The 26,937-nt window shown below is 39.2% G+C and overlaps 1 protein-coding gene across 2 annotated transcripts in view; it reads right to left on the bottom strand.

Moving 5' to 3' along the window:
• Window positions 1–5,211: 5,211 nt before the first annotated feature.
• Window positions 5,212–26,937, bottom strand: part of DRD2 (dopamine receptor D2) — a 164,955-nt gene continuing 143,229 nt past the window's right edge. Inside the window, exons 6-8 of one of the 2 annotated variants that reach the window (XM_053689833.1) lie at window positions 12,182–12,189; window positions 10,818–11,157; window positions 5,212–5,656 (exon numbers count right to left, since the gene is read on the bottom strand). In XM_053689833.1, the coding sequence (XP_053545808.1) occupies window positions 5,463–5,656; window positions 10,818–11,157; window positions 12,182–12,189 (542 nt within the window). In that variant the 3' untranslated portion in view covers window positions 5,212–5,462. Of the gene's footprint in view, window positions 5,657–10,817; window positions 11,172–12,181; window positions 12,190–26,937 lie in introns of both variants that reach the window. The other variant, XM_053689832.1, reaches the window with a different exon arrangement.

The raw sequence follows: 26,937 nt of genomic DNA, 5'->3' as shown, positions 1-26,937 counted from the left end.
AGCGCTGTTGATCAGATTAGGCTGGGACACCCAGTGAAAGGGGCTGAGAATTCATGAAGAGCAGACCCTCCCCCCTTCCCTGCATATGATTATGAAAACAGGAGCAAATAGGAGTCTGTAGACTTGGGTCTACATCTGATACTTTGGGGCTTGGTTAGGAGTCTGAAAACTAGCACAATGTTATTGAAAAATAAGCAAAACCAAAACACTCCCAGATGGGCTGTATTAATGAATAATCTACAAAACATGTATGCAAATAAATATCTTGTGTACAACGTCCCTTTAAGCTGGTGTGTTAGCATCATAACTTAGTCACCAAGGAAGATCCTGTCATTAATTCCTGAAATGTAACATAAAGAAATAAATAAAATGTGTTTGGTAAAAAAACACAACTTACAACATTGTGGTCCAGTCTGAAGCACATGCACAATAGTTCTATTTTTTGACCAAGATGGGAAAACCACAAGATTATGTGTAGCAATAGATTTGTTCAAAAACCTCTGTGAAAAGGTTCTGCAGCTAAAGTAAAAGTAAATTATTCACTATTAATGAATTCTGCCTAATATGTCTGAATGCAGGTTTTTCAACTTAAAGGGACATTAAGCCTCTGAGTACAACTTCAGTAGTGGTTACTCTACAGTCCCTGCAACTCTCGTCAAAGATGTTCTCTTATTTTAACCACTTACAGAGCAGTTAGTGAAGCTCTGCATCTTCACACCAAGCGCCGCCTACTTGGTGCTTATATTTGTTATGTAACTGTGCAAAAAAATGCAAAAATCTAACCCGTCTGCTCTCTATTATGTGCGCTTAACTGAAGTGATAGGTGCAGCTGTTGTTGCAACAATAACCAACTGATGCCATTAAGTTTTGCTTCTTTTTACATTTTTGGCAACAATTTTCCAGTTGTGGCTGTAGGATTAAACTTTCCAATGATGTTTTAGAGTTAAAATCAACCAGGAATATTGTACACTTGACATTGAGATTATTTTCTTAAACACAACATTTTATTTCATGATTCAAACTGAGCATTACTGCTCCTGAGCTTACCTAGATATGCTTTTCAACAAAGGGTATTAATATAATGGGGCCAAATAATCAAGCTCCGAATGGAGCTTGATGCCCCTGTTTCCGTGCGAGCCTTCTGGCTCGCTGGAAACAGCAGTTATGAAGCAGTGGTCTAAAGGCCGATGCTCCATAACTGCTCAATCGGGCTGATTGACACCCCCTGCTTGAGACCGATTGGCCGCAAATCTGCAGGGGGCAGCATTGCACAAGCAGTTCACACAAACTGCTTGTGTAATGATAAATGCCAACAGCGTATATTGTCGGCATTTATCGATTTGCAGTGGACATAATACGCTATATTGTATCATGTCCGCTCGCACAATAATAAATAGGCCCCAATAAATCAAATTAGATACAAAACTAAATTGAAACAGTCTATCTCTATCTGAGTCATAATGCATTTTGGTTTCATGCACCGTTAAAGGGACAGTAAACACCAAAAATGTTATTGATTAAAAAGATAGATAATCCCTTTTATTTACCATTCCCCAGTTTTGCATAACCAACACTGTTATAGAAATAGACTTTTTTCCTCTGTAATTACCTTGTATCTAAGCTTCTGCTGGCTGCCTCCTTATCTTGGATCTTTTCACAAACTTGCATTTCAGGCAATTAGTGCTGACTCTTAAATAACTCCATGTACATGAGCACACCCTCTAGCTGTGGAAATGGTTAAATGCATTCAGATGAGTAGCGGCCTTCAAGGGCTAAGAAATTAGCATATGAACCTACCTAGGTTTAGTTTTCAACTAAGAATAATACAAGAACAAAGCAAATTTGATGATAAAATTAAATTAGAAAGTTGTTTAAAATCACTGTTTTATCTGAATCATGAAAGTTTAATTTGGACCTTACTATCCCTTTAACTTTGCACTAGAAAAAGCTATAGTCAATTAAGCTAGACATTGTCTATCTTCAAAGTATATAACAATGAGACTGTAGCAAGTAAAAAACCTGGGCTCTTCGTTCTTCAGTTCAGTTTATTAGACATTTTTCAGATGTTTACAAAAATAATAAGCGGAGTAAAACATTCATTATGCTGATCCACAAATAATAAAACCGCATGTCAATCTGTCCTCTTTAACTGTCTAAGTTAACCATTTCTTAGTCAATTTACAGAAAAAAACCTGGTTCATAGACAGAATAAAATAATGTCATTGTGCATTAAATCATAATTAAACCTGGGTAAATTCTTCCAATAGAAAATAGACTCTATTATAAATCATTTCTTGTTTAGTATCCTTTTGCAGACGTTTACCAAAGGACAAATTGTGTAATTCCTTATTGTTTGTAATAAAATAAATCATTCTTTATCAAGCGTACATAGGCTAATACTGGGTTTACATCCTTATTCCCAGTGCTATTTATAGGGCCCTCTAATGAGTAGTTATCTACCTCTCCTCTTTCACAACACATTGATTTTTTTTTATTAGTAATTTCCACTTTTCTGCCCTCTCTGTGCGGCTACAATGTTTATATTTTCTTATCTGTGTTTAGATGTTTGCTTGTTTGGCACTTAGTATGATTAGAATAAATACATTGTTATATATTTCTGTGTGCACTGGTGGTGCAAGTGTAAATAAACAGAGTCTGAAAAGGTTGTACATAACATGACAATGCTTTCAAACCTTTTTTTTTGTTAGTTTTGAAGATCTTCCTCCCCATTTCAGTCTTTTAGAATTTCTGTGCATAATCAGTGATTTTGGCTCAGTTTTCTCAGCCATCTGAATCCATTAGAAGAGCTGTTGTTACTAAAATTGTGTAAATACTGTTAAATATCTGACAAAATATCTAATTAAATGCACCAAAAAGGAAACAAGCGACTCCCACACTTGCAAAGGATTTTCACTGAGTTTTTTCACAAATCTTTTTGGAAAATGTGCATGGTCATCTTAAAAATAAAGTGTGATGACTAATTGATTCAGTATAGTTAATGACAGCTTAAAGGGACACTAAACCAACATTTTTTTTCTTTCATGCTTCAGAAGAGCATGACATTTTAAGCAACTTTCTAATTTACTCCTATTATCATTTTTTTCATTCTCTTGCTATCTTTATTTAAAAAGCAAGAATGTAAAGCTTAGCAGCCAGCCCATTTTATGTCCAGCACCATGGATAGCGCTTGCTTTTTGGTGGCTGACATTTAGCCACCAATAAGCAAGCATAACCCAGGTTCTCAACCAAAAATGTTCTGACTCCTATGCATCACATTCCTGCTTTTTAAATAAAGATAGCAAGAGAACGAAGAAAATTGATAATAGGAGGGAATTAGAAAGTTGCTTAAAATTGCTGCTCTTCTGAAGCATGAAAGAAACAATTTGGGTTTAGTATCTCTTTAATATGTTCAAATGCAGGATTATTTTCTTGCTAAACGATTAATATTAAAGGGACATTAAACAACATTTATACTTCTCAAATGTGTAATTAAGGAGAAAAAAAAGCGCATTCTATACTCATTTATTTTCCCTCCTTTTGCTGTAAAACATCTAAAAAATGTGCTTATTGTACTCCCTTCAGAGGCTGAAGTGTTTCCATGATACATATGGTAAAACGTATTTGACCCTGCAACTTCCTACACAGTGATAGCTTAGCTCAATGCACACGCTCATTTACATAGCTCCTTAATGGGCCCAAGCAAAAGAAGCCAAGAACATAGATTCCATGCTTTTCAAGAAGTATATTCCTGAACTGCTCTTTATCTGCAAAACCTTGTAAACTGTGTTAACAAAATGACAGAGCTATTCTTTTTAAAATATTTTGCAACATAGTTGCTGAAATATGGCATGAGTTTAATGTTTTTTTAATCAATGATAATTGTGCAACTAATAATTTCATATAATTCTGTGTAAATGAAAAAATATTTTCTTATTGGTTTTAAACCCATAAACACAATTATAAATGCTCATTTCTATACCTGCATTTTAGTTGTGTAGAGTTGTGTATAATTTGTATAATATATATAATAGATTGTGCCGCCTCCAGGTGAACTGTTCCCAAGCAAGGTATATGTGTAATTGAGGAAGTATGATCTACAAAACGCGTCTGACTCTGCATGGTGTCTTGGTTTTATTGTTATATGGATACGTGTTTGGTTATAAGCTATCATCTGGCATACAGTCCATTTGTGTCACAACACTGTGTGCAAGGAACTGTTTTCCCCTTGCCCAAGAAAGGTATAGGTGGCAGTACTGTTCTGCTAATGCATATGCAGATCTAGTAATACTCTATGTTGTCATGGTGATTTCAAATGGATTGGAATATATTTTAATTTGAAATGCCATGGAAAAAAAGCTTGACGCACTGAACACAGCAATTCTATAGGATTGGAATGGGTCTATCTTCTGAGGACGTCCCTATAAATACACAGCAGTGAAATTATAATTTAAAGAGAACTTGTCAAATGTTCTGGATAAAGAAAATAATCAAATGTATTTTTAAATGTCTTAGGCATTGAAATCATGTTGGCACATTTATTAGCATCATTTTAGCTTCATTTTAAAAAGCGCAAGCCACAGAGTGCACTGGTGCCTCACACAATTACATTGGTGATCAATTTGGTAATGTGATACTTGTTGCAAGGCATTCTCAATCCTCGTGGAACACACATCACCATATACAGGACCAGCAAACATTATAAAATGGTCTTTGTGTTGTTTTCAGTTGTTAAGAGCATGGTGTGATTATGGAAAACATTAAATAGAACACACACCATGCAATACAGATTCCATAAATAGCTATATATATGTTTTTGGCTTGGGCTTTGTCAAATCATTCATTATTTACACATTATTTAATACTAGCATTATGCTCTGGCAATATTTGAACTTGTATTTTGTATTTTTGCAAAGTATGACATTGACAATAAAGCTGGATCTGATCATTGCAGAACAAGTCCCAAAACACACTAGTCAACATGTGTAGGGGCATTGCATTTCAGAAAGAAAGCCTCAGTGCCCTGATTCAGAGCATAGTCCCTTTTGTATTCATTCCCTATTGCAAAGAAGATACTTAAATGGCAAAGTCTTTGGTGAGATTGCAATGACATCTGTGCATGCCATTTATTGTCATTACCAGTACTTATATTTCTTCAATCAAAATATTCTTACATTATTCTTGAATGCAAGGCTTAAAAAATGTTCCCTCCACCAAGTTTTAGGTCAACACTGACATTAACGGTTGAGACTTGAATCAACATTCCAATACTCGCACATCCAGTTACACTGATGGCCGTTTCTGGTCTTGACTGGGCATGTGCTTTGTACTTCTAGATGCCCATATACCGGACTAATAAGATAAACTGTGCGTTGTGTTCCACATGTACCAGCACATTAGAAAGCAGAACTTCCTTATAGAATTTCCAAACTTCTGAACTTCATCTTGATGAAATGTTCATTCTTCTAGCAGTGGAGTATTTTAATAAAGGCCTTTCTGAATTCAATGTTGAATGTTGTATATATAATGGGATTTAGTGCACTGTTGACATAGCCCAGCCAAGTGAAAGCATTATACAAGCCGGGTGGTATGTTGCAGTTGCAGTGCATATTCAAGATGTGGGTTATGAAGAAAGGAAGCCAACATATAATAAATACACCTAAAAAGATGAAAAAAGTGTTTATTAAAAATGTATCTGCTATTTACAAAAAATAAGATGTTATATTCCATTTGTAAACTTATAACAAAAGTCCATTAAAGGCTATTTTTGATTGAATATACAACAGGAATAGAATCATCCTTATAAAGTAGGTCATCATAGTATTTTTAGCATAGAAACTTAGGAGTCTTCTGAGTAATTGAAATAACAGTAACGCTGTAGACAAGAGCTGTGAAAAGGCTACTTTTATGGTACATAAAAGAAATATTGGCCAATTGATTTTTCACTTTTTAGCAACATTTTATTATTGAATATTAACATTCACATGCTGATTCTCATACGCCTAGATTTAGAGTTTTGCGGCCGAAGGGGTGCGTTAGCTACGCGTCTTTTTTTTCTAGCGCTGCTTCTAAACAACGCTGGTATTTAGAGTTCTCTGAAGGGCTGCGTTAGGCTCCAAAAAGGGAGCGTAAAGGCATATTTACCACTACTTCAACTCTCAATACCAGCGTTGCTTACGGTAGTAGCTAGCTGGAAAAACGTGCTCGTGCACGATATCCCCATAGGAAACAATGGGGCAGTTTGGGCTGGAAAAAAACCTAACACCTGCAAAAAAGCAGCATTCAGCTCCTAACGCAGCCCCATTGTTTCCTATGGGGAAACACTTTCTAAGTCTGCACCTAACACCCTAACATGAACCCCAAGTCTAAACACCCCTAACCTTACACTTATTAACCCCTAATCTGCTGCCCCCGCTATCGCTGACACCTGCATTATACTATTAACCCCTAATCTGCCGCTCCAGACACCGCCGCATCCTACATTATCCCTTTGAATCCCTAATCTGCTGCCCCTAACACTGCCGACCCCTATATTTATTAACCTCTAATCTGCCCCCCCAATATCGACGCTACCTTACCTACAATTATTAAGCCCTAATCTGCCGACCGGACCTCGTCGCTACTCTAATAAATGTATTAACCCCTAAAGCTAAGTCTAACCCTAACACCCCCCTAAATTAAATATAATTTTCATCTAACTAAATAAATTAAATATTATTAACTAAAGTATTCCTACTTAAAACTAAATACTTACCTGTAAAATAAACCCTAATATAGCTACAATATAACGAATAATTATATTGTAGCTATTTTAGGATTTATATTTATTTTACAGGCAACTTTGTATTTATTTTAAATCAGCCAATCGGATTGAACTTGAATCTGATTGGCTGATTCAATCAGCCAATCAGATTTTTCCTACCTTAATTCCGATTGGCTGATAGAATCCTATCAGCCAATCAGAATTCGAGGGACGCCATCTTGGATGACGTCATTTAAAGGAACCTTCATTCGGCGAGTAGGCGTCGGTGAAGAAGGATGGATCCGCGTCAGCTGGAAGAAGATGGCTCTGCTCCGGATGGATGAAGATAGAAGATGCCGCTTGGATGAAGATGTCTGCTGGTCCGGATGTCCTCTTCTGCCCGGATAGGATGAAGACTTCTGCCGCTCCGGATGTCCTCTTTTGGTCCATCGGTGCCGGCTGGGTAAACACGACTCAAGGTAGGGAAATCTTCAGGGGGGTAGTGTTAGGTTTATTTAAGGGGGGTTTGGGTTAGAGTAGGGGTATGTGGGTGGTGGGTTGTAATGTTGGGGGGTGGTATTGTGGGTTTTTTTACAGGCAAAAGAGCTGATTACTTTGGGGCAATGCCCCGCAAAAAGCCCCTTTAAAGGCTGGTAAAAGAGCTGGTTACTTTTTAATTTAGAATAGGGTAGGGACCTTTATTATTTTGGGGGGCTTTTTTATTTTATTAGGGGGCTTAGAGTAGGTGTAATTAGGCTAATATTCTTGTAATCATTTTTTATTTTTTGTAATTTAGTGTTTTTTTTTTTTTGTAATATAGTTTAGTTTATTTAATTGTAGGTAATTGTAGGTAATGTATTTAATTAATTTAAAGATAGTGTAGTGTTAGGTTTAATTGTAACTTAGGCTAGGATTTATTTTACAGATAATTTTGTAATTATTTTAACTAGGTAACTATTAAATAGTAAATAACTATTTAATAGCTATTGTTCCTAGTTAAAATAAATACAAAGTTGCCTGTAAAATAAATATAAATCCTAAAATAGTTACAATATAATTATTCATTATATTGTAGCTATATTAAAGTTTATTTTACAGGTAAGTATTTAGTTTTAAATAGGAATACTTTAGTTAATAAGATTTTATTTATTTCGTTAGATTAAAATTATATTTAACTTAGGGGGGTGTTAGGGTTAGACTTAGCTTTAGGGGTTAATACATTTATTATAGTAGCTGTGAGGTCCGGTCGGCAGATTAGGGGTTATTACTTGAAGTTAGGTGGCGGCGATGTTAGGGAGGGCAGATTAGGGTTTAATAATATTTATTATAGTGTTTGCGATGCGGGAGTGCGGCAGTTTAGGGGTTAATAACTTTATTAGAGTAGCGGCGATGTCCGGTCGGCAGATTAGGGGTTAATAAGTGTATGTAGGTAACGGCGACATTGGGGGGGGCAGATTAGGGGTTAATAAATATTATATAGGTGTCGGCGATGTTAGGGGCGGTGTGCCGTCGGCAGATTAGTGGTTAAAACATTTTATTATAGTGGCGGCGATGTGGGGGGACCTCGGTTTAGGGGTACATAGGTAGTTTATGGGTGTTAGTGTACTTTATAGCACAGTAGTTAAGAGCTTTATAAACTGGTGTTAGCCCAGAAAGCTCTTAACTACTGACTTTTCTTTGCGGCTGGAGTCTTGTCGGTAGAGGGTCTACTGCTCACTTCAGCCAAGACTCTAAATACCAGTGTTAGGAAGATCCCATTGAAAAGATAGGATACGCAATTGGCGTAAGGGGATCTGCGGTATGGAAAAGTCGCAGCTTGAAAGTGAGCGTTAGACCTTTACCTACACAACTCTAAATACCAGCGGGCGGCCAAAAGCAGCGTTAGGAGCCCTTAACGCTGCTTTTGCCGGCTACCGCAGAACTCTAAATCTAGGCGATAGACTTTAATTTGAGTCTATGGATAACAACCTCATATCATTATATTTAAGTCACACGTGATATTTAAAATATGTTATTCATTCTACAGGAGTATTCAAATGTAGAACAAGTGTCAAGGGGATCAATTAGTTGTAACTTTTAAGTGTCAAAAACAAACAGAGATATAGCTATAACCATTAGTGGTCTACTAGAAATACTGATATGGCAGAGGAAGGAATAAATAAATACTAGCAATGACCCTTCTCATGAGATAGAAAATTTGTGGTGAAAGATAAGTGCACTTTTGATATATATTAATCAATACTGCAGTAAAGCAATCCGTTTTCTATTTGTAGTTAAATACCAAATCAAAATTCAACAATGGGATGCATGATTAGGTGAGTTAAACAGATTAGTAATACACTAGTCCAAAAGCCCATTCACATGGGCCATTTTTTGCAGTACAGTGGTCCCACCCCTTGCGTTCTCTCCCTCCCACTCTCTTTTGCTTTCTCTCTCTCCCCCCTCTCTTTTGTGCTCTCTCTCCCCCTCTCTTTTAAACTCTCCCCCTCTCTTTTGCGCTCTCTCTTTCCCTCTCTCTTTTGTACTCTCTCCCCCCCCTCTTTTGTGCTCTCTCTCTCCCTCTCTATATCCCCTCTCTTTCTATCTCCCCTCTCTCTTTCTCTCTCTCCCCTCTCTCTTTCTCTCTCTCCCCTCTCTCTCTCTCTCTCTCTCTCCCCCCTCTCTCTCCCCCCTCTCTCTCTCTCTCTCCACCCTCTCTCTCTATATCTCCCCTCTATCTCTCCCCTCTATCTCTCCCCTCTCTCGCTCCCCTCTCTCTTGCTCCCCTCTCTCTCTCCCCTCTCTCTCTCCCCTCTCTCTCTCTCTCCTCTCTCTCTCTCTCTCTCTCTATCTCCCCTCTCTCTATCTCCCCTCTCTCTCCCCTCTCTCTCTTCCCTCTCTCAACCTCTCTCTCTCTACCCTCTCTCTACCCTCTCTCTCTCTCTCTCCCCTCTCTCTCTCTCTGTCTATCTCCCCTCTCTCTCCCCTCTCTCTCTCCCCACTCTCTCTCTCCTCCCCCTCTCTCTCTCTCCCCTCTCTCTATCCTCTCTCTCGCCTCTCTCTCCCCTCTCTCTCTCCCCTCTCCGCTCCCTTCATGGGCCTTCATGCTAGGCTCCGCCCTTTCACAGGCCTTCACTCTAGACCACGCCCCTTTCACATTCGGCTACACCCCCGCACATGCTCGGGCACGCCCACTTCTGCTCGTGGCAGTCGGCAGATAAGGTAGGGATTTAAGGCCAGGTGTGTTTGTCCTCGTTCTGTCTCTACTGCACATGACAGCTTCGGACAAACACACTTGGCCTTTTATAGTATAGGATTAGTCCCAGCCAGAAAATGATTTATATTATGAATGTAGTAGACTAATATATGCATAGAATAACATTGTTTCAGTTTCCAAGACCTCTTTAAAACTGCCTGAGATGGTTCTGAGGTCTTAAAGCTTGTTCTGTCCAGGTGCTTCTTTAATATGTTTTTTTTCCAAAAAAAAAACCTAAGGGTAGCTCAACAATGAACACACTTGAGTGTACCATGAACTGGAAGATAATATATTGTTTGACCTTTCTGTATCTTGGTACCAAGATCATTACAAAATAAATGTTGATCACCGCTACATGGTACACTCATCACAAGTAAATGCATCATTACCATTGATTAAACATAGTGAATGTTTTGGAACATCAAATTTACTTTGTTCTCTTGGTATCATTTATTGCAGGGAAGTGTGCACCATTTTCGAGCAAAATATGACAGCAGTATTGACACTTTCTCTTTTGAAGAATAGGTGCCATAAAACAGGCAGGTACCTGAAAAGTGCAAATGCAATCCTGTATTTTTTTTCCTGCAACAATCAACAAGTCTAGGGAAGTGTTGCATATGTAACAATATACACATTTTGTTTCTGTGTATGATTTTGAATAGTATACTCATATTTCTTATGGTTTCATGCTTGACTTTAATTAGAGCTGTCATTACAAGTAGACTTCCAACACTGACTTAACATAAGTAGACCACGTGTTATAGGCCAGGATTGAAAATAAACTGAATTCCAGCACTACACAGCCACCAAACCACTCTTTACTCGGTGCACATGAACACTTACCAAGTACAATAGCTAACATCTGTGTCGCTTTCTTTTCTTTCTGTTGTGAGAGTTTTCTTTTGCTTAAAGTCTTTACAGAAGTCTGTGTTTTCCCATTAGGCATTGCTTGTATCTCAAACACCTTAGCTGCCTTTGCAGTTTCTTTTGGTTGCCCGTTCTTCTCAGCCTTGCAGGGACTTTCCACTGGTGATGGTAGATTGGCTGTGTTGCATTGTTTTGATGTAACAGGTACAGTCAGATGATGGTGGTTGGGAGAAGCTGACTTGTGCTTTGATTTTTCTGGAGGTGATGTGCTTGACATCATGTCCATCTCCATCTCTTCTTGATGGTTTCCTGCCTCCTGCACAAGGATCAAATAACCGAAAAATAACGGCAAGTAAATTCAAAACTTATAGATTATTGCTATTTGGTCATAAGTTTAATGTGAAAATACCCATTCTCATTCATATACACACAATACAGGAAACTGAGACACATACTGAGAATGGACAACAGAGGAACTACAATTAGAAACATTTACTTTTGCTTTAATTTATCAATATAAAATGCAGTCAACAACCCAATATAGGACACATTAACATTGCTGGTGGAAAAACTGAGCTACAAACTGTTTTATCAGCTAGTTTGTGTGTATATATATAAAGTCCTGACTGACTGACTCATCAATGCCCAGCTCAAACTGTTTAACCAGGAACGTGAAATTTGAAAGGTATGTGGTTTTTATGACGTAGGCACCCACTAAGGAAGGATATTTGGAAATGATGTCCCTAAGGGGGTGCAAAGAGGGGGGGGGGTGACTTTTTTTATGAGAATACCTATATATCAAAACACGACAATGTTACAGACAAGAAAATTGGTATTTACATTCTTGTTTAAAAATAAAGAAACACGTGTTGTACCATTTCCCAAAAATCCACTTAAGGGGGGATCAAAAGGGGAGGCTTATTTATGAGGATACCTATATCTAAAAATCCAAAGATGTTAAAGACGTTAAAATCGGTATTTAGATTCTCCACTAAAAATAAAGAAACATGTATTTTACCATTTCCCAAAAATCCACTTAAGGGGGAGTCAAAAGGGGGTTGATTTATGAGGATACCTATATCTCTAAAACCAAAGATGTTAGAAAAGTAACAATTATAATTTAAAATCTTCATTATAAAGTAAGTTTACAAATTTCTTGCTCCTAATGTAAAGAAGTTCTCAAGATTATCAAGATATGGATATCGCTAAAAAAATGATATTCTTTTTTCACATCTGACAGTTGAGTCATAATATATAATTACAATTTAATATTAAAGTAATTGTAAACAGAAAAATAATAACATATTTTTGATGTGCCGAACGGACGCTATGCCCACAACTTGGCTGACTGGTGCCCATGTACGAGAAACACAGAGAATGAATGAAAACTCGTAAATTTAATGTAAGCGAGTGTTCAACCCAAACAGGCACCGACGTGAGGGCTTACGTCGTTGCGAGTAGTCACGTTTTTCATTAGTTTTTACAAATCACAAATTCCATGCGAGCGAAGCCACGGGCAACAGCTAGTGTGTATATATATATATATATATATATATATATATATATATATATATTACAAGACAGAGTAAATACAGCGCTATTAAATATAGAGCTCTAACTTTTAAATACCAGTACTGTCCTGTGAATACAGGTTTCCCCTTGTTTTAGTCCCAAAATGTCAAGTCATATGGGAAGGGAGGAAAGTAAACATTTTTCACTCACAGCCTAATCCCAGGTGAACAGAAGGAGTCCGCTTAGACAAGGGAGATCCTCCAAGGCAAAATCTAAAACAGAAGAGGGAAGGGCGCACAGTAAAAAGGACCTACCTAGTGTAGTATATCAAATAACTTGAAGTGACCTATCGCATCGTGAAATAAATCAGGCCACGCCCCTCACTAGCCTAAACTTATACACTGGTGCTACTGTACATTTTAAAGCACCTCCAGCTGTTTGGAGAGATTTTTTATCAAGACCGTTTGCATTTGGATGCTTGCTAAGCAAATTTTAATATTAATTCATGTGCATATATATATATACATATGAGAAGACAATAGAGATTGTTTATACTGACTGGTTCATTAACGATTTCTGTAAGCCCACATCCCTCATCCCCTCTATACATTATATAAGGAGGTTACAAAAAGATTGTTTGCAAACAGAATTTTGCCCTCCCTTCTGAAAAGGTTAATCTTCTGTTGGGGAGGTGAGGACTACACCTGCAAGAAAAGAGTGATTGGGTGCTTGAGGGAAATGGAGCTTAAATCCACAGTGGCTATATGCCACACAGTGCTTTATGCATGCCTCATAAGAGCTGAGATTGTTACACGTTAGTGTTCTTTTGGCTACACTATTTTGAACTACTTTCAAATTATTTGATATACTACACTAGGAAGGTCCTTTTTGCTGTGCGCCCTTCCCTCTTCTGTTTTATTATATATATATATATATCTCTACATATATATATATATATGTATATATCACTCATTTTCTTACATAAATCAGTACAATATTCATATAAGACCTCTCTTCTGGATAAAAACCTTGTGGTAAAGGAGGCGGAGCCAGCCGAGATCTAGCATGGCTGCAAAATTGTAGTGCTCCGTGTGGCATTCCCCATAAAGTTAACCAGAGGGACAGAAAACGATGTGAAGAGTGTCAATCTGACACACAAAGGCAGTGGAACACACACAGCATCCACTTTCGTGACTATAAATGACTCTCGGCACTCCTGGCAGTGACAGAAGAGGTACAGGGCGCGGGTGATGTTATGGGGAGGCGCCATTTTTAATACCTACACTCGCAATCAGACACCGTAACAAGGGCCTATGAAAGCTGCAGCGGAACTAACGGAAAAGGCCACAAGACAACCTACCACACCAAGGAGACCTCCGGTCGGGCCTGTTCCGACGGCGATCCTGACTGTTGCCATACAACAATCTATAGCGGGTAATCGGAAGTGGCCTACACTACATGCAAGCCTCTAAGAGGAAGGAAAACACAAGACCCGCCAGCAGTGCAACATGCCGCGAAACATGCAAACAAGGGGGTAAGCAAATATGACCCTGCGCTACTAAAAAAAACGACACACAAACAGATTTTGATCTCTTAGGAGCAGAGGCCGGACCCAGAGGGCTCACTGAAAGGGGAACGCAAATAATTGTGAAAAGACTCAATAGAAATTCAGCATTTCCTTTCCCCTAGGAACAATAATAAACATTACTCAGCTATAATACCTTTAAAAGTACCCCTTACCCACCTACCAACCAAAACACATGGCACAGTAATTATTAACAACAACCTATAGGATTTACAGACACCGGCCACTCTCCACTTTAAGCTGAACAATTGGCAGAAAATGACATCCAAAAGGCCCCCTAAAGGGGATAAAGTTAGCAAGGTAGCTGCAGCAACTGCCATTAAATTAAACTCTTATTTCAGGGCTGCTGACACTGCTGCTTCTGCTCAACCCAGTTCACCACAACCTAACAGCGACACAACAGAGGAAGAGCTAGAAGCCTCAATACCAGACCCTAATCTCCCCATCACTAAAGCAGACATCCAATCTCTCCCAACCAAAGAGGACTTTGCATCCTTCATGAATCAAGTTAGCCAAATTATTAAGGAGAGTCTAACTGAAATCAAAAAAGATGTGGTGGACTTAGGAAACAGAGTTCTCCAATTAGAAGAACATGCAGAGGAGTTATCTGAACCAATTAATCTGCATGGCATGCAAATACAACACCAAAGCAGTGAAATTAAAATGATGCAAATGCAGATTGAAGATCTAGACAATCGTGGGAGATGTCAAAATCTTAGGATCAGAGGAATCTCTGAGAACATTTCTGCTACGGCACTACCACAATATATACAGGACCTTTTTGACTCTCTTTTAGACAACAAAGAAAGCACCAGTATACCCATCGACAGAATGCACAGAGCTCTGAAGCCTAGACCCTCAGCAAAGGCGCCCCCCCCGCGATGTCATCCTCCGCTGCCATAACTATAAAGATAAAGAAAAGTTGCTGGAAGCAGCAAGGAAGAAAGCTCCAATCCGCAGAGAAGGAGACGACATCCAGATTTTCGCAGACTTAAGCCCATTAACCCTTTCAAGAAGAAGAGACGTCAAATTCCTCACATCTCACTTAAAAGAGCACAACATCCCTTATCGCTGGGGATTCCCATTCGCCATCAGAGTGGTTAAAGAAAACAAGGAAATTGTATATAAGGATCTAGAGGACCTGTCCTCCTTTTGTTCACAGCTGGGCATCCCCCCACCAAGACAAATCCCCCAGGCTCTGGACCAAATGGAACAAATGCCAACTGCAGAACCCACTACAGCAAAACCTCAATGCCAGAAATGGACCACAGTTGGCAAGAAACGGAAAACAACCCCCTCTCCGCCTTTCACCCCTCCATCTCACATTGTAGATCCCCCCTGAGAGGACATAATCCAGAACTGGGACACAAAAATAATCACACTTGAATGCGTCTAACAGATGACTCTTTGCCTAAGTGGAGCTCTCCGCTCTCTATTATGTAATGCTCCAGGAGCACCTAGTTAGTGCACAGTTTTAGCCAAAGTTAAGCATTGGGCTTATCCCGCCCTGGAGACACTGAAGAACTTTAAGATCCCTTGAAACATCCCTGCAACTTATGACCTCCCTTCATAAGAACTATTCTTCAGTATTTAATGGGGAATGAAAGTAGCACTAATAAAGTGCTACCCCTCCTCCCACATTTCTCTATCAGGAATCTTTTCTTTCCTGAGCCTAGAAATGTTAGTTAAATTTGTTAACATTGTTAAGCTTGTTTGTTGTTTGTTGAAATGTTTGTTTATTTGTTCATTGTTCTATTTCAGTATCCTCACGAAGTTCAGTTTGGTCCTCAGGTCCAGGCATGAAACATCCCTATGCTCTCCAAGGCTCATGCAACATAACATAAAGGTAGAACTCCATCACAATTTAGAACACCAACTTACGGTAAGAAACTTTATGCAACACTCTATAACACTGCGTAGGATCAGATACAAACATGGCACATAAAACAATTTTAATAGTCTCACAAAACGCTAAGGGCCTCAATTCTCCAACAAAAAGGTCGGTGGCTCTACAGTGGTTTAATAAACAAAAAAGCTCAATAGTATATGTGCAAGAAACCCACTTCTCCAAAGGGAATGAACCTAAATTCCAAAATAAAAATTTCCCACTCAGCTTTTTTAATTCTCATGAACACAAAAAAAGAAACGGTGTGGGCATTCTCATCCACCATTCCCTACCATTTGAACTCCTTCACACTGCATCAGACAACGAAGGTAGAATACTTATACTAACGGGCCTTATACATAATAGACCTATCACGTTGGTAAATATTTATGCCCCCAGTTCACACAGAAATAAATTTTTTAACAAATTAAAAATGATGATACAAGAAGTTCGCAAAGGCACAGTGATAATGGGAGGGGATTTTAACACGGTGCTAGACCCTCTCTTAGACTCAACCTCCACAAACGCACAACGTCCACCTAACTCAGTATTTCACTGCATTAGACACTCAGGATTAGTGGATACATGGAGAACACAACACCCCACACAGCGTAATTACACATTTTACTCCTACCCGTGGGCAATGTACTCCAGAATAGACCATTTATACCTAGACCAAGCAAGCCTCTCCTTAATGACTGACACAGACATCACCCCGACAGCGTGGTCTGACCATTCCATGATAAGCCTGAAAATAAACTGGCCAGACATGCCAATACACCCTTTTATTTGGAGACTAGATGCATATCTGATACAACACCCACCAACTACACAAGCTCTGACGTCCACTCTGACGGAGTACTTCAATCTCAACGCAATTCCAGAAACATCACCCCTTTCTGTTTGGGAAGCCCATAAGGCAGTCTTTAGGGGGGAATGTATTAAACATAAAGCACGACTCAAAAAACAATATGATAATCATAGGACACGCTTAATCGCAAAAATACAAGACTTAGAAATACGACACAAGAACTCTCCCTCTAGGTCAACTACTCTCCAAGAATTATCAGCCGCTAGAAATGAACTCAAAACACTCCTCTACTCAGAGGCCCAGAGGAAAGCATTACAGCTCCGAAAGAAATATTTTTATGAAGGCAACCGCCCAGGGAGAGTTCTAGCGAACACTCTGAGGGATAGAGACTCCGTAACACACATACACAGAATTAAAACTCAACAAGGAACATACATCCAAGATAGCAAGGCTATAGCAACTCACTTTCAAAACTTTTATCATCATCTATATAACCTAAATGCTAAACATGACACGACACACATACAACAAACTATAGAATATATAGAGTCAGCGAATCTGAACAAACTATCACAAACCCAAATCTCAGACCTGGAGAGACCCATCACGTTACCAGAGATACTAAAAGCCATTAAAGATCTCCCAGTAGGGAAAAGCCCTGGCCCCGACGGCCTCACAAACCTTTATTATAAAACATATAAACAAATAATAGCCCCACACTTGCTGACACTTTTCAACACATTAGATGGAGACATACAGCTCCCTAGAGAATCCCTAAATGCCCATATTTCAGTGATTTTAAAACCGGACAAACCAAAAGACGACCCAGCCAGCTACCGCCCAATCTCATTATTGAACACAGATATAAAGTTGTTGGGAAAAGTCTTAGCGAACAGATTTAATGCGGTCCTCAAAGAAATAATACACACCGATCAAGTGGGATTTGTCCCTGGCCGAGAGGCGAGGGACAATACCCTTAGAGCCATAACACTCATTGATTATGCTAAATACCAAGGTATTGAGTCAGTTTTGGTGGCCATTGACGCTGAGAAAGCATTTGATCGGACAGATTGGCAATTTCTAAAACTAACGTTAAAGAATATAGGATTCGGCCCCAAAACACTAAGAAGAATATTTAGTTTATACAACCATCCCAGTGCTAAAGTAAAGGCAAATGGGATTCTTTCATCAGCTTTTCCAATACACAATGGTACACGGCAGGGGTGTCCCCTATCCCCAATCTTATTTATAATACAGATGGAAGTCCTTGCATCTCATATACGCAGAAATCAGAACATAAAAGGGATATCAATTGGCCAGCAGGAATATAAAGTCGCGATGTACGCCGATGACGTGCTATTCACAATATCATCCCCCTCTACATCTATCCCTGAGATTTTTTTAGAATTAGATAGATTCGGAAATTTTTCAAACTTTTTAGTTAACAAACAAAAATCCGAAATTTTAAACATTAACATGCCAGGCCCTAACTTCATATCCCTGTCGAAGACGTGCCCTCTTAGGCTAAAAGTAGATTCAATAAAATACTTGGGAGTCCACTTGTCCCCTAACCAGACAACACTATTTGACAAAAACTATACTACACTACTCCTTAATACACAACGTGACCTTAAGAAGTGGTCGAATAAGCCTCTGTCATGGTGGGGGAGGATACAGGCGATAAAAATGACCACATTACCTAGAATCTTATACATACTGCAAACAGTACCCCTTCATCTGCCCAGTTGGTATATAACTAGACTTCAAAGATGCATAAATACATTCATATGGGGTAAATGCAAACCGAGAATTAACAGAAATACAATGTACAGACCTATTTTGAAAGGAGGGTTAGGATTACCTAAGATTGAGGAATACTATCAAGCAGTGACAATGCAACGGATACTTGACTGGCATAATACACAAGAACGCAAGGCATGGGTGACATTGGACTCACACATTCTTAAGGCACCTCTTGTACAGGCTCTTTGCTGGGTATCAAAAGACCTCAGACCCCCCCAGTGCCGACTTCTCGAATTACATAAGCAACTGTTTAAGAATTGGGACCATATTATAGCCTCCAAACCCTACATCTCCACCTACAGATCCCCCCTATTCCCGATAACACTAAACATAGAAATGGTAGGAGGGCTAGACAAAGGGTTTCAAAGACTGACAGAATGGGACTACACAATCCCACTATTTAATTTCACAGAAGCGGGCAAACTCCTGGAGAGAGATAAACTAACCAACATAGCTGATGGTAGATTCACAAAATGGCTTAAATATGCACAATTGCACCATTATATACACACCTCCCCATTCAAATCGGACCTTATGAGACAGTTGACCACTTTTGAACAGTTGTGCTACACTGGTATTACACCGAGAGGGACTCTTTCCATATCACGCAAGCTACTCACAAACAACCCGCTAGCAATGCTGCCAACTTACACAGATAGATGGAGTACAGATTTAAGAGAACACATAGAGCCTGAAACCTGGGAACAAATTTTTAGATCAGTTAAAAAATCCTCCACCTCTCCAGTATTGCTAGAACTAAACTTCAAAATCCTTATGAGGTGGTACCTGACCCCATCTAGACTGTCGAGTATATACCCCAATGCACCCAGCCTATGTTGGCGTGAGTGTGGGGAACGCGGTGACTTACTACATATGTGGTGGCACTGCCCTAGGGTCCACTCATTATGGAGAGTGGTGGAACTACAATTTAAAACATTTGTGGCTGAAACATTTACTTTGACCCCAAACATGGCACTGCTGAACAACATGCCCAAATTGAAATGTAGGTTAAGATTGTTGGTCTTACAGATCGGCATCAATAGTGCGAGGAGGCTAATAGCCCGCCACTGGAAAAAGTCAGTATCCTTGACTAGATCTATGTGGCTGGAGGAAGTAGAGGAGCAGTACTCTTTAGAAAAATATGGTTACATGTGTAGAAACCAAACAGACACGATCTTGAATGCTAAATTTTTGTGGCAGGAATCACTTTCGAGGTAGGCCACTCTGCTCACCATAGAGACACTTTACACTCACTGCCCTCGACCACAGAAGGGCCTAACATACAGGTAACAGCCCCACTAGAGTTGGAGTTAAATAGCAACTTAGCCTGACACATAGATCAGGGGCTGCAGACCTCGGAAAATGCCAAACTGCTCTAGATCTTTATAGCTACTTCACACTTCTAGGACACAAAATATCTTTGAATCCGGACCTGGGGAACTGAAGGTAAAGAGACAATTTTTGAGGATAACTGTTTAGATTAATTAATTGTTTAACTTTGTCACATTGACGTTGATACTGTTTTGCACCTAAAATATGTAATTGAAGACATTCGAATATGAGACCCATTGCCCACATATTTGATAAACATGAATGAAATGTTTATACCTTTTGCACGGTCAATATCAGTATGATGTATTTTTATCTATGTCTTCTTGTATTACGAAAATCTTTAATAAAATAATAAATTAAAAAAAAAAAAAAACCTTGTGGTAATGAACGTAATGAAAACAGTTAGTTACTTTTAAAGATTTACTAACTAAAATGTCTTTCATTCTAATACAATTATCTAAAATAACGCCTAGATTTAGAGTTTTGCGGCCAAAGGGGTGCGTTAGCTACGCGTGTTTTTTTTCCCCCGCACCTTTTAAACAAAGCTGGTATTTAGAGTTCTCAGAAGGGCTGCGTTAGGCTCCAAAAAGGGAGTGTACAGGCATATTTACCGCCACTGCAACTCTCAATACCAGCGTTGCTTATGGACGTGGCCAGCTTCAAAAACATGCTCATGCACGATTCCCCCATAGGAAACAATGGGGCAGTTTGAGCTGAAAAAAACCATAACACCTGCAAAAAAGCAGCGTCAGCTCCTAACGCAGCCCCATTGTTTCCTATGGGGAAACACTTCCTATGTCTGCACCTAACACCCTAACATGTACCCCCTAATCTGCCGCCCCTGCTATCGCTGACCCCTGCATATTATTTTTAACCCCTAATCTGCCGCTTTGTACACCGCCGCAACCTACGTTATCCCTATGTACCCCTAATCTGCTGCCCCTAACACCACCGACCCCTATATTATATTTATTAACCCCTAATTTGCCGCCCCCAACGTCGCCGCCACCTACCTACATTTATTAACCACTAATCTGCCGACCGGACCTCACCGCTACTATAATAAATGTATTAACCCCTAATCCGCCTCACTCCCGCCTCAAAAACCCTATAATAAATAGTTTTAACCCCTAATCTGCCCTCCCTAACATCGCCGACACCTAACTTTAAGTATTAACCCCTAATCTGCTGACCGGACCTTGCCGCTACTCTAATAAATGTATTAACCCCTAAAGCTAAGTCTAACCCTAACACTAACATCCCCCTAAGTTAAATATAATTTAAATCTAACGAAATAAAATAAATCTTATTAAATAAATTATTCCTATTTAAAGCTAAATACTTACCTGTAAAATAAACCCTAATATAGCTACAATATAAATAATAATTATATTGTAGCTATTTTAGGATTAATATTTATTTTACAGGCAACTTTGTATTTATTTTAACCAGGTACAATTAATAACTATTTAATAGTTACCTAGTTAAAATAATTACAAAATTACCTGTAAAATAAATCCAATTAAACCTAACACTACACTATCAATAAATTAATTAAATAAACTATCTACAATTATCTACAATTAAATCAACTGAACTAAATTACAAAAAAAAACCCACTAAATTACAAAAAAAACAAACACTAAATTACAAAAAATAAAAAAAGATTACAAGAATTTTAAACTAATTATGCATGTCCCAAAGAAAACAGCTCTTTTGCCTTTAAAAAAACATACAATACCCCCCCAACATTACAACCCACCACCCACATACCCCTAATCTAACCCAAACCCCCTTTAAAAAACCTAACACTAAGCCCCTGAAGATCTTCCTACCTTATCTTCACCATGCAGGGTATCACCGATCCGTCCAGAAGAGGGTCCGAAGTCTTCATCCTATCCGGCAAGAAGAGGTCCAGAAGAGGGTCCGAAGTCTTCATCCTATCCGGCAAGAAGAGGGCATCCGGACCGGCAGCCGACGCGGATCCATCCTCTTCTAACGATGTCCTAAGTCCAAATGAAGGTTCCTTTAAATGACGTCATCCAAGAGGGCGTCCCTCGAATTCCGATTGGCTGATAGGATTCTATCAGCCAATCGGAATTAAGGTAGGAAAAATCGGATTGGCTGATTGAATCAGCCAATCCGATTGAATCAGCCAATCAGATTCAAGTTTAATCAGCCAATCTGATTTTTCCTACCTTAATTCCGATTGGCTGATAGAATCCTATCAGCCAATCGGAATTCGAGGGATGCCATCTTGGATGATGTCATTTAAAGGAACCTTCATTCAGACTTAGGACGTCGTTAGAAGAGGACAGATCCGCGTCGGCTGCTTCAAGATGGTCCCGCTCCGTGCCGGATGGAAGAAGATAGAGGATGCCGCCTGGATGAAGATGTCTAACGGTCCGGATGCCCTCTTCTTGCCAGATAGGATGAAGACTTCGGACCCTCTTCTGGACCTCTTCTTGCCGGATAGGATGAAGACTTCGGACCCTCTTCTGGACGGATCGATGATACCCGGCGTGGTGAAGTTAAGGTAGGAAGATCTTCAGGGGCTTAGTGTTAGGTTTTTTAAGGGGGGTTTGGGTTAGATTAGGGGTATGTGGGTGGTGGGTTGTAATGTTGGGGGGGGGGTATTGTATGTTTTTTTACAGGCAAAAGAGCTGTTTTCTTTGGGGCATGCCCCGCAAAAGGCCCTCTTAAGGGCTTTTTAGGTAAAAGAGTTGTAAAATTTTAATTTTAGAATAGGGTAGGGCATTTTTTTATTTTGGGGGGCTTTGTTATTTTTTTAGGGGGCTTAGAGTAGGTGTAATTAGTTTAAAATTCTTGTAATCTTTTTTTATTTTTTGTAATTTAGTGTTTGTTTGTTTTTGTAATTTAGTGTTTGTTTTTTTTGTAATTTAGTTTAGTTGATTTAATTGTAGATAATTGAAGATAGTTTATTTAATTAATTTATTGATAGTGTAGTGTTAGGTTTAATTGTAATTTAGGTTAGGATTTATTTTACAGGTAATTTTGTAATTATTTTAACTAGGTAACTATTAAATAGTTATTAACTATTTAATAGCTATTGTACCTGGTTAAAATAAATACAAAGTTGCCTGTAAAATAAATAATAATCCTAAAATAGCTACAATATAATTATTATTTACATTGTAGCTATATTATGGTTTATTTTACAGGTAAGTATTTAGCTTTAAATAGGAATAATTTATTTAATAAGATTTATTTTATTTCGTTAGATTTAAATTATATTTAACTTAGGGGGGGTGTTAGTGTTAGGGTTAGACTTAGCTTTAGGGGTTAATACATTTATTAGAGTAGCGACGAGGTCCGGTCGGCAGATTAGGGGTTAATACTTGAAGTTAGGTGTTGGCGATGTTAGGGAGGGCAGATTAGGGGTTAATACTATTTATTATAGGGTTTTTGAGGCGGGAGTGAGGCAGATTAGGGGTTAATACATTTATTATAGTAGCTGTGGTGGGGCAGCAGATTAGGGGTACATAGGGATAATGTAGGTTGCGGCGGTGTGCGGTCGGCAGATTAGGGGTTAAAAAGATTTAATAGAGTGGCGGTGATGTGGGGGGGCCTCGGTTTAGGGGTACATAGGTAGTTTATGGGTGTTAGTGTACTTTAGAGCACAGTAGTTAAGAGTTTTATGAACCGGCGTTAGCCCAGCTAGCTCTTAACTCCTGGCTTTTTGCTGCGGCTGGAGTCTTGTCGTTAGAGTTCTAACGCTCACTTCAGCCAAGACTCTAAATACCGGCGTTAGAAAGATCCCATTGAAAAGATAGGATACGCAATTGACATAAGGGATCTGCGGTATGGAAAAGTCGCGGCTGGAAAGTGAGCGTTAAACCCTTACCTACAAGACTCTAAATACCAGTGGTAGGCCAAAACCAGCGTTAGGACCCCCTAACACTGGTTTTGATGGCTAACGCAGAACTCGAAATCTAGGCGTTTGTGACTGAGTTAAAGATGACATAAGAGAGTAAAGTTTCGGTAAAAACATGTAATAAACAGACTGAAATAAAACTTACTTTTTCATAAAAACAATTACCAAGTTTGTGCAAAAGTGATTCCTACCTACTTATAGGCTGAAACAGGAATTGATCACCTGAGATTTCTGGATACAGATTAATTGAATTGTGTAAATTTGAACTTCTGAAAGTTTTCAACCATTTCCCACCTGCGGAAAACTATTTTCCACCTTTAGTCGAATGCTTTTAAAGGGACAGTCTACTCCAGAATTGTTATTGTTTAAAAAGATAGATAATCCGCTGGTATAGATATCCAGATCTTCACAGATTTAAGCCCAACTACTCTGCAAAAGCGTAGAGACTTGCAACCTGTGACAACGGTTCTGAGGGCCCAGAAGATCCCTTATAGATGGGGGTTCCCAGTGAGCCTTACAGCTACAAAGGGAGACAAATCAGCAGTACTCCGCACATTAGAAGATATTCCTGCTTTTTGTGAAACGCTACAGATAGAGATCCCAGTTCCCACGGACCTACTACAGCCACATACAAATAGAAAACTCCTCACAACAAGCTCCAGAGTTAACTCGAATCCACCTTTCTCCAAGCCCGCAGAAAACTAGGATCTCACCTTGGAGGGAAATCTTATCTGTGGGCTTTTGCTATCCACTCTTCAGCATGGACATGATGTATGCTGTTACTGAGAATAGAAAGATGTCCATAAGCTCAACACTCTCAGGACAGATGAGTATCTTACTTCTGTAAATGTACAAGATAGTGTTGTTTAATAATACCATCCAAATGTTTAACTTGTACCTAGAAATTGTATGTTTATGACTTGTGAATAATGAGATCCAAGTACAGACACTGAACACCACTAATTTACAGGTTCAGCTCTAAGAAGTAGTATACCCTTCACATGCTCTACTTGGATTTTATATCCACAACCCCCTGCATGCCGAGATCTCATGTACAAACATGAGTGACATATATTTATTTTAACTCATGCTTGGTGCCCCTGGGAGAGAGGGCCCCTTCCCTAAATTTGTGCACCAAGGTTATAATAGTTTTGTTTTATCATTTAGTTCAGATCATATTTACCTTTGTGTTACCAAAGTGCCTATACTGAGCTTTACTTTCCTAACTGTTACTGGCATTTGATTTCCTTCCCCTACCTATCCTCTACCCCTACCTAAATCACAGGGCAATCACATAGGCCTAGTCATTTGGCGATACAGCACTCATATAACCATTGGAGCTAGGTGGGACTGTCCATATAAAAAGCCCATAGTTCCCAGCACACACTAGCATAACACACAAACTGGATATGGCTACATCTCCCAAAACACATAAGATAAACATCTTATCAGTTAATGTCAAAGGGTTTAATATCCCCCCAAAAGGTCAATCATTACACATGATTTAAACAGACTAAAAGGTGACATAGTCCTACTTCAGGAAACACACTTCAAAAAAGGGGCTGAACCAAGATGGTTTAACCGTTCATACCCCACCGCTTATTTCTCCTCTGGACCAGCAAAAAAATGTGGGGTGGGAATTCTCATCAGACAAAATATAACTCTGAAAATTACGAACATAGAAAAAGACACAGAGTATACTGACTGGCTTATTACATGGGCGACCGATTACAATAATAAACGTTTATTTCCCAAACAGGGCACAAGCAGCATTCATGCGGACTCTGTCCGGAAAAATTCTGGACAATATGAAGGGGGTGACATTTTTGAGTGGAGACTTAAACGTACCACTACACCCAGAGATAGACACGTCAAGAGGCAACTCAAACATACCCAGAAGAGATATCAACCATATAAATAGCCAAATAACTACATTAGCTTTGTATGACATATGGCGCACATTCCATCCATCGGTCAGAGACTATACCTTTTTCTCCAGCCCACACGGTATATACTCAAGACTCGATTATATATTTACTGATTCTATAGGCCTTACAATGATCAGACACACCTCGATACATCCCACTACATGGTCAGATGACGCACCAGTGACTTGCCAATTAGAGTGGCCTGACACCCCGATCACGCCATATATATGGCGGTTAGATGACAGTTTACTAGACCACCCGTTGATACACCCAGACATCGACAAAACCTTATCAGAATACTTTCGGATTAATGACACCCCAGACGTGACATGGCCAAACATTTGGGAGGCACACAAATGTGTCGTGAGGGGAGTGTTATTGAAACATAAAGCAAACTTAATTAAACAAAATAGGACCAGATATGACAATACACTCCAAGACCTCAGGAAATTAGAACAAGAACATAAAAAAGATCCCAAAAACACAGAACTTAAAAACCGTCTAGATCACACCAGGACGGAGTTTAATACATTACTACAACATGAACAGCACAAAAAAGCTCTTCGACCACGCCAGCACTACTATGAACAAGGGGATAAGGCGGGGAAACTGCTGGCAAGAACACTTAAGCGTAGACAGCTTAAAACGCATATACACCACATTAAGAATAAGGCTAATCAGATGAAACACGACAGTGCATCAATTGCCAAGGTATTCCATTCATACTTCTCATCCCTGTATAATCTAAGTTCTAAGACAGTTGACAACCTCACATTAGATACAAAGAAACAAATAATAGCTGACTATCTGGAAGGAGTCGATTTACCCAAACTAGACAAAGACCAGGCAGAAAAACTAGACTCACCGTTCCACATTAAAGAAATCCAAGACGCAATAAAATCCCTCTCATCAGGGAAAAGCCCAGGCCCAGACGGATTTGGAGTAAAATATTATAAAAAATTTGTGCATATACTTGCCCCGAAGATGCTACTTCTCTTTAACTCAATTAAACAGTTAGGAGGCTTCCTGGCTTCTATGCTAGAGGCACATATTATCATGATACCAAAACCCTGTAAAACCCCAGACGCACCCGAAAAATTTCCGCCCGATCTCCATTCTGAATACAGACATAAAGGTGCATGCCAAAATACTAGCAAATAGATTAAACCCCCTGCTCACGCAATTAATATCTTCTGATCAAGTTGGTTTTATACCAGGGAGAGAGGCAAGAGATAACACCATTAAGGTGTTACAATTGGCATCCCTAGCTCGTAACACCGGCCAGGACCTAGTCCTGATCTCCACGGATGCTGAAAAAGCCTTCGACAGGGTGGACTGGAATTTT

This window comes from Bombina bombina, chromosome 8, assembly GCF_027579735.1.
Source record: "Bombina bombina isolate aBomBom1 chromosome 8, aBomBom1.pri, whole genome shotgun sequence".
Classification (NCBI taxonomy): domain Eukaryota; kingdom Metazoa; phylum Chordata; class Amphibia; order Anura; family Bombinatoridae; genus Bombina; species Bombina bombina.
This window is presented reverse-complemented; position numbering and strand designations above follow the sequence as displayed.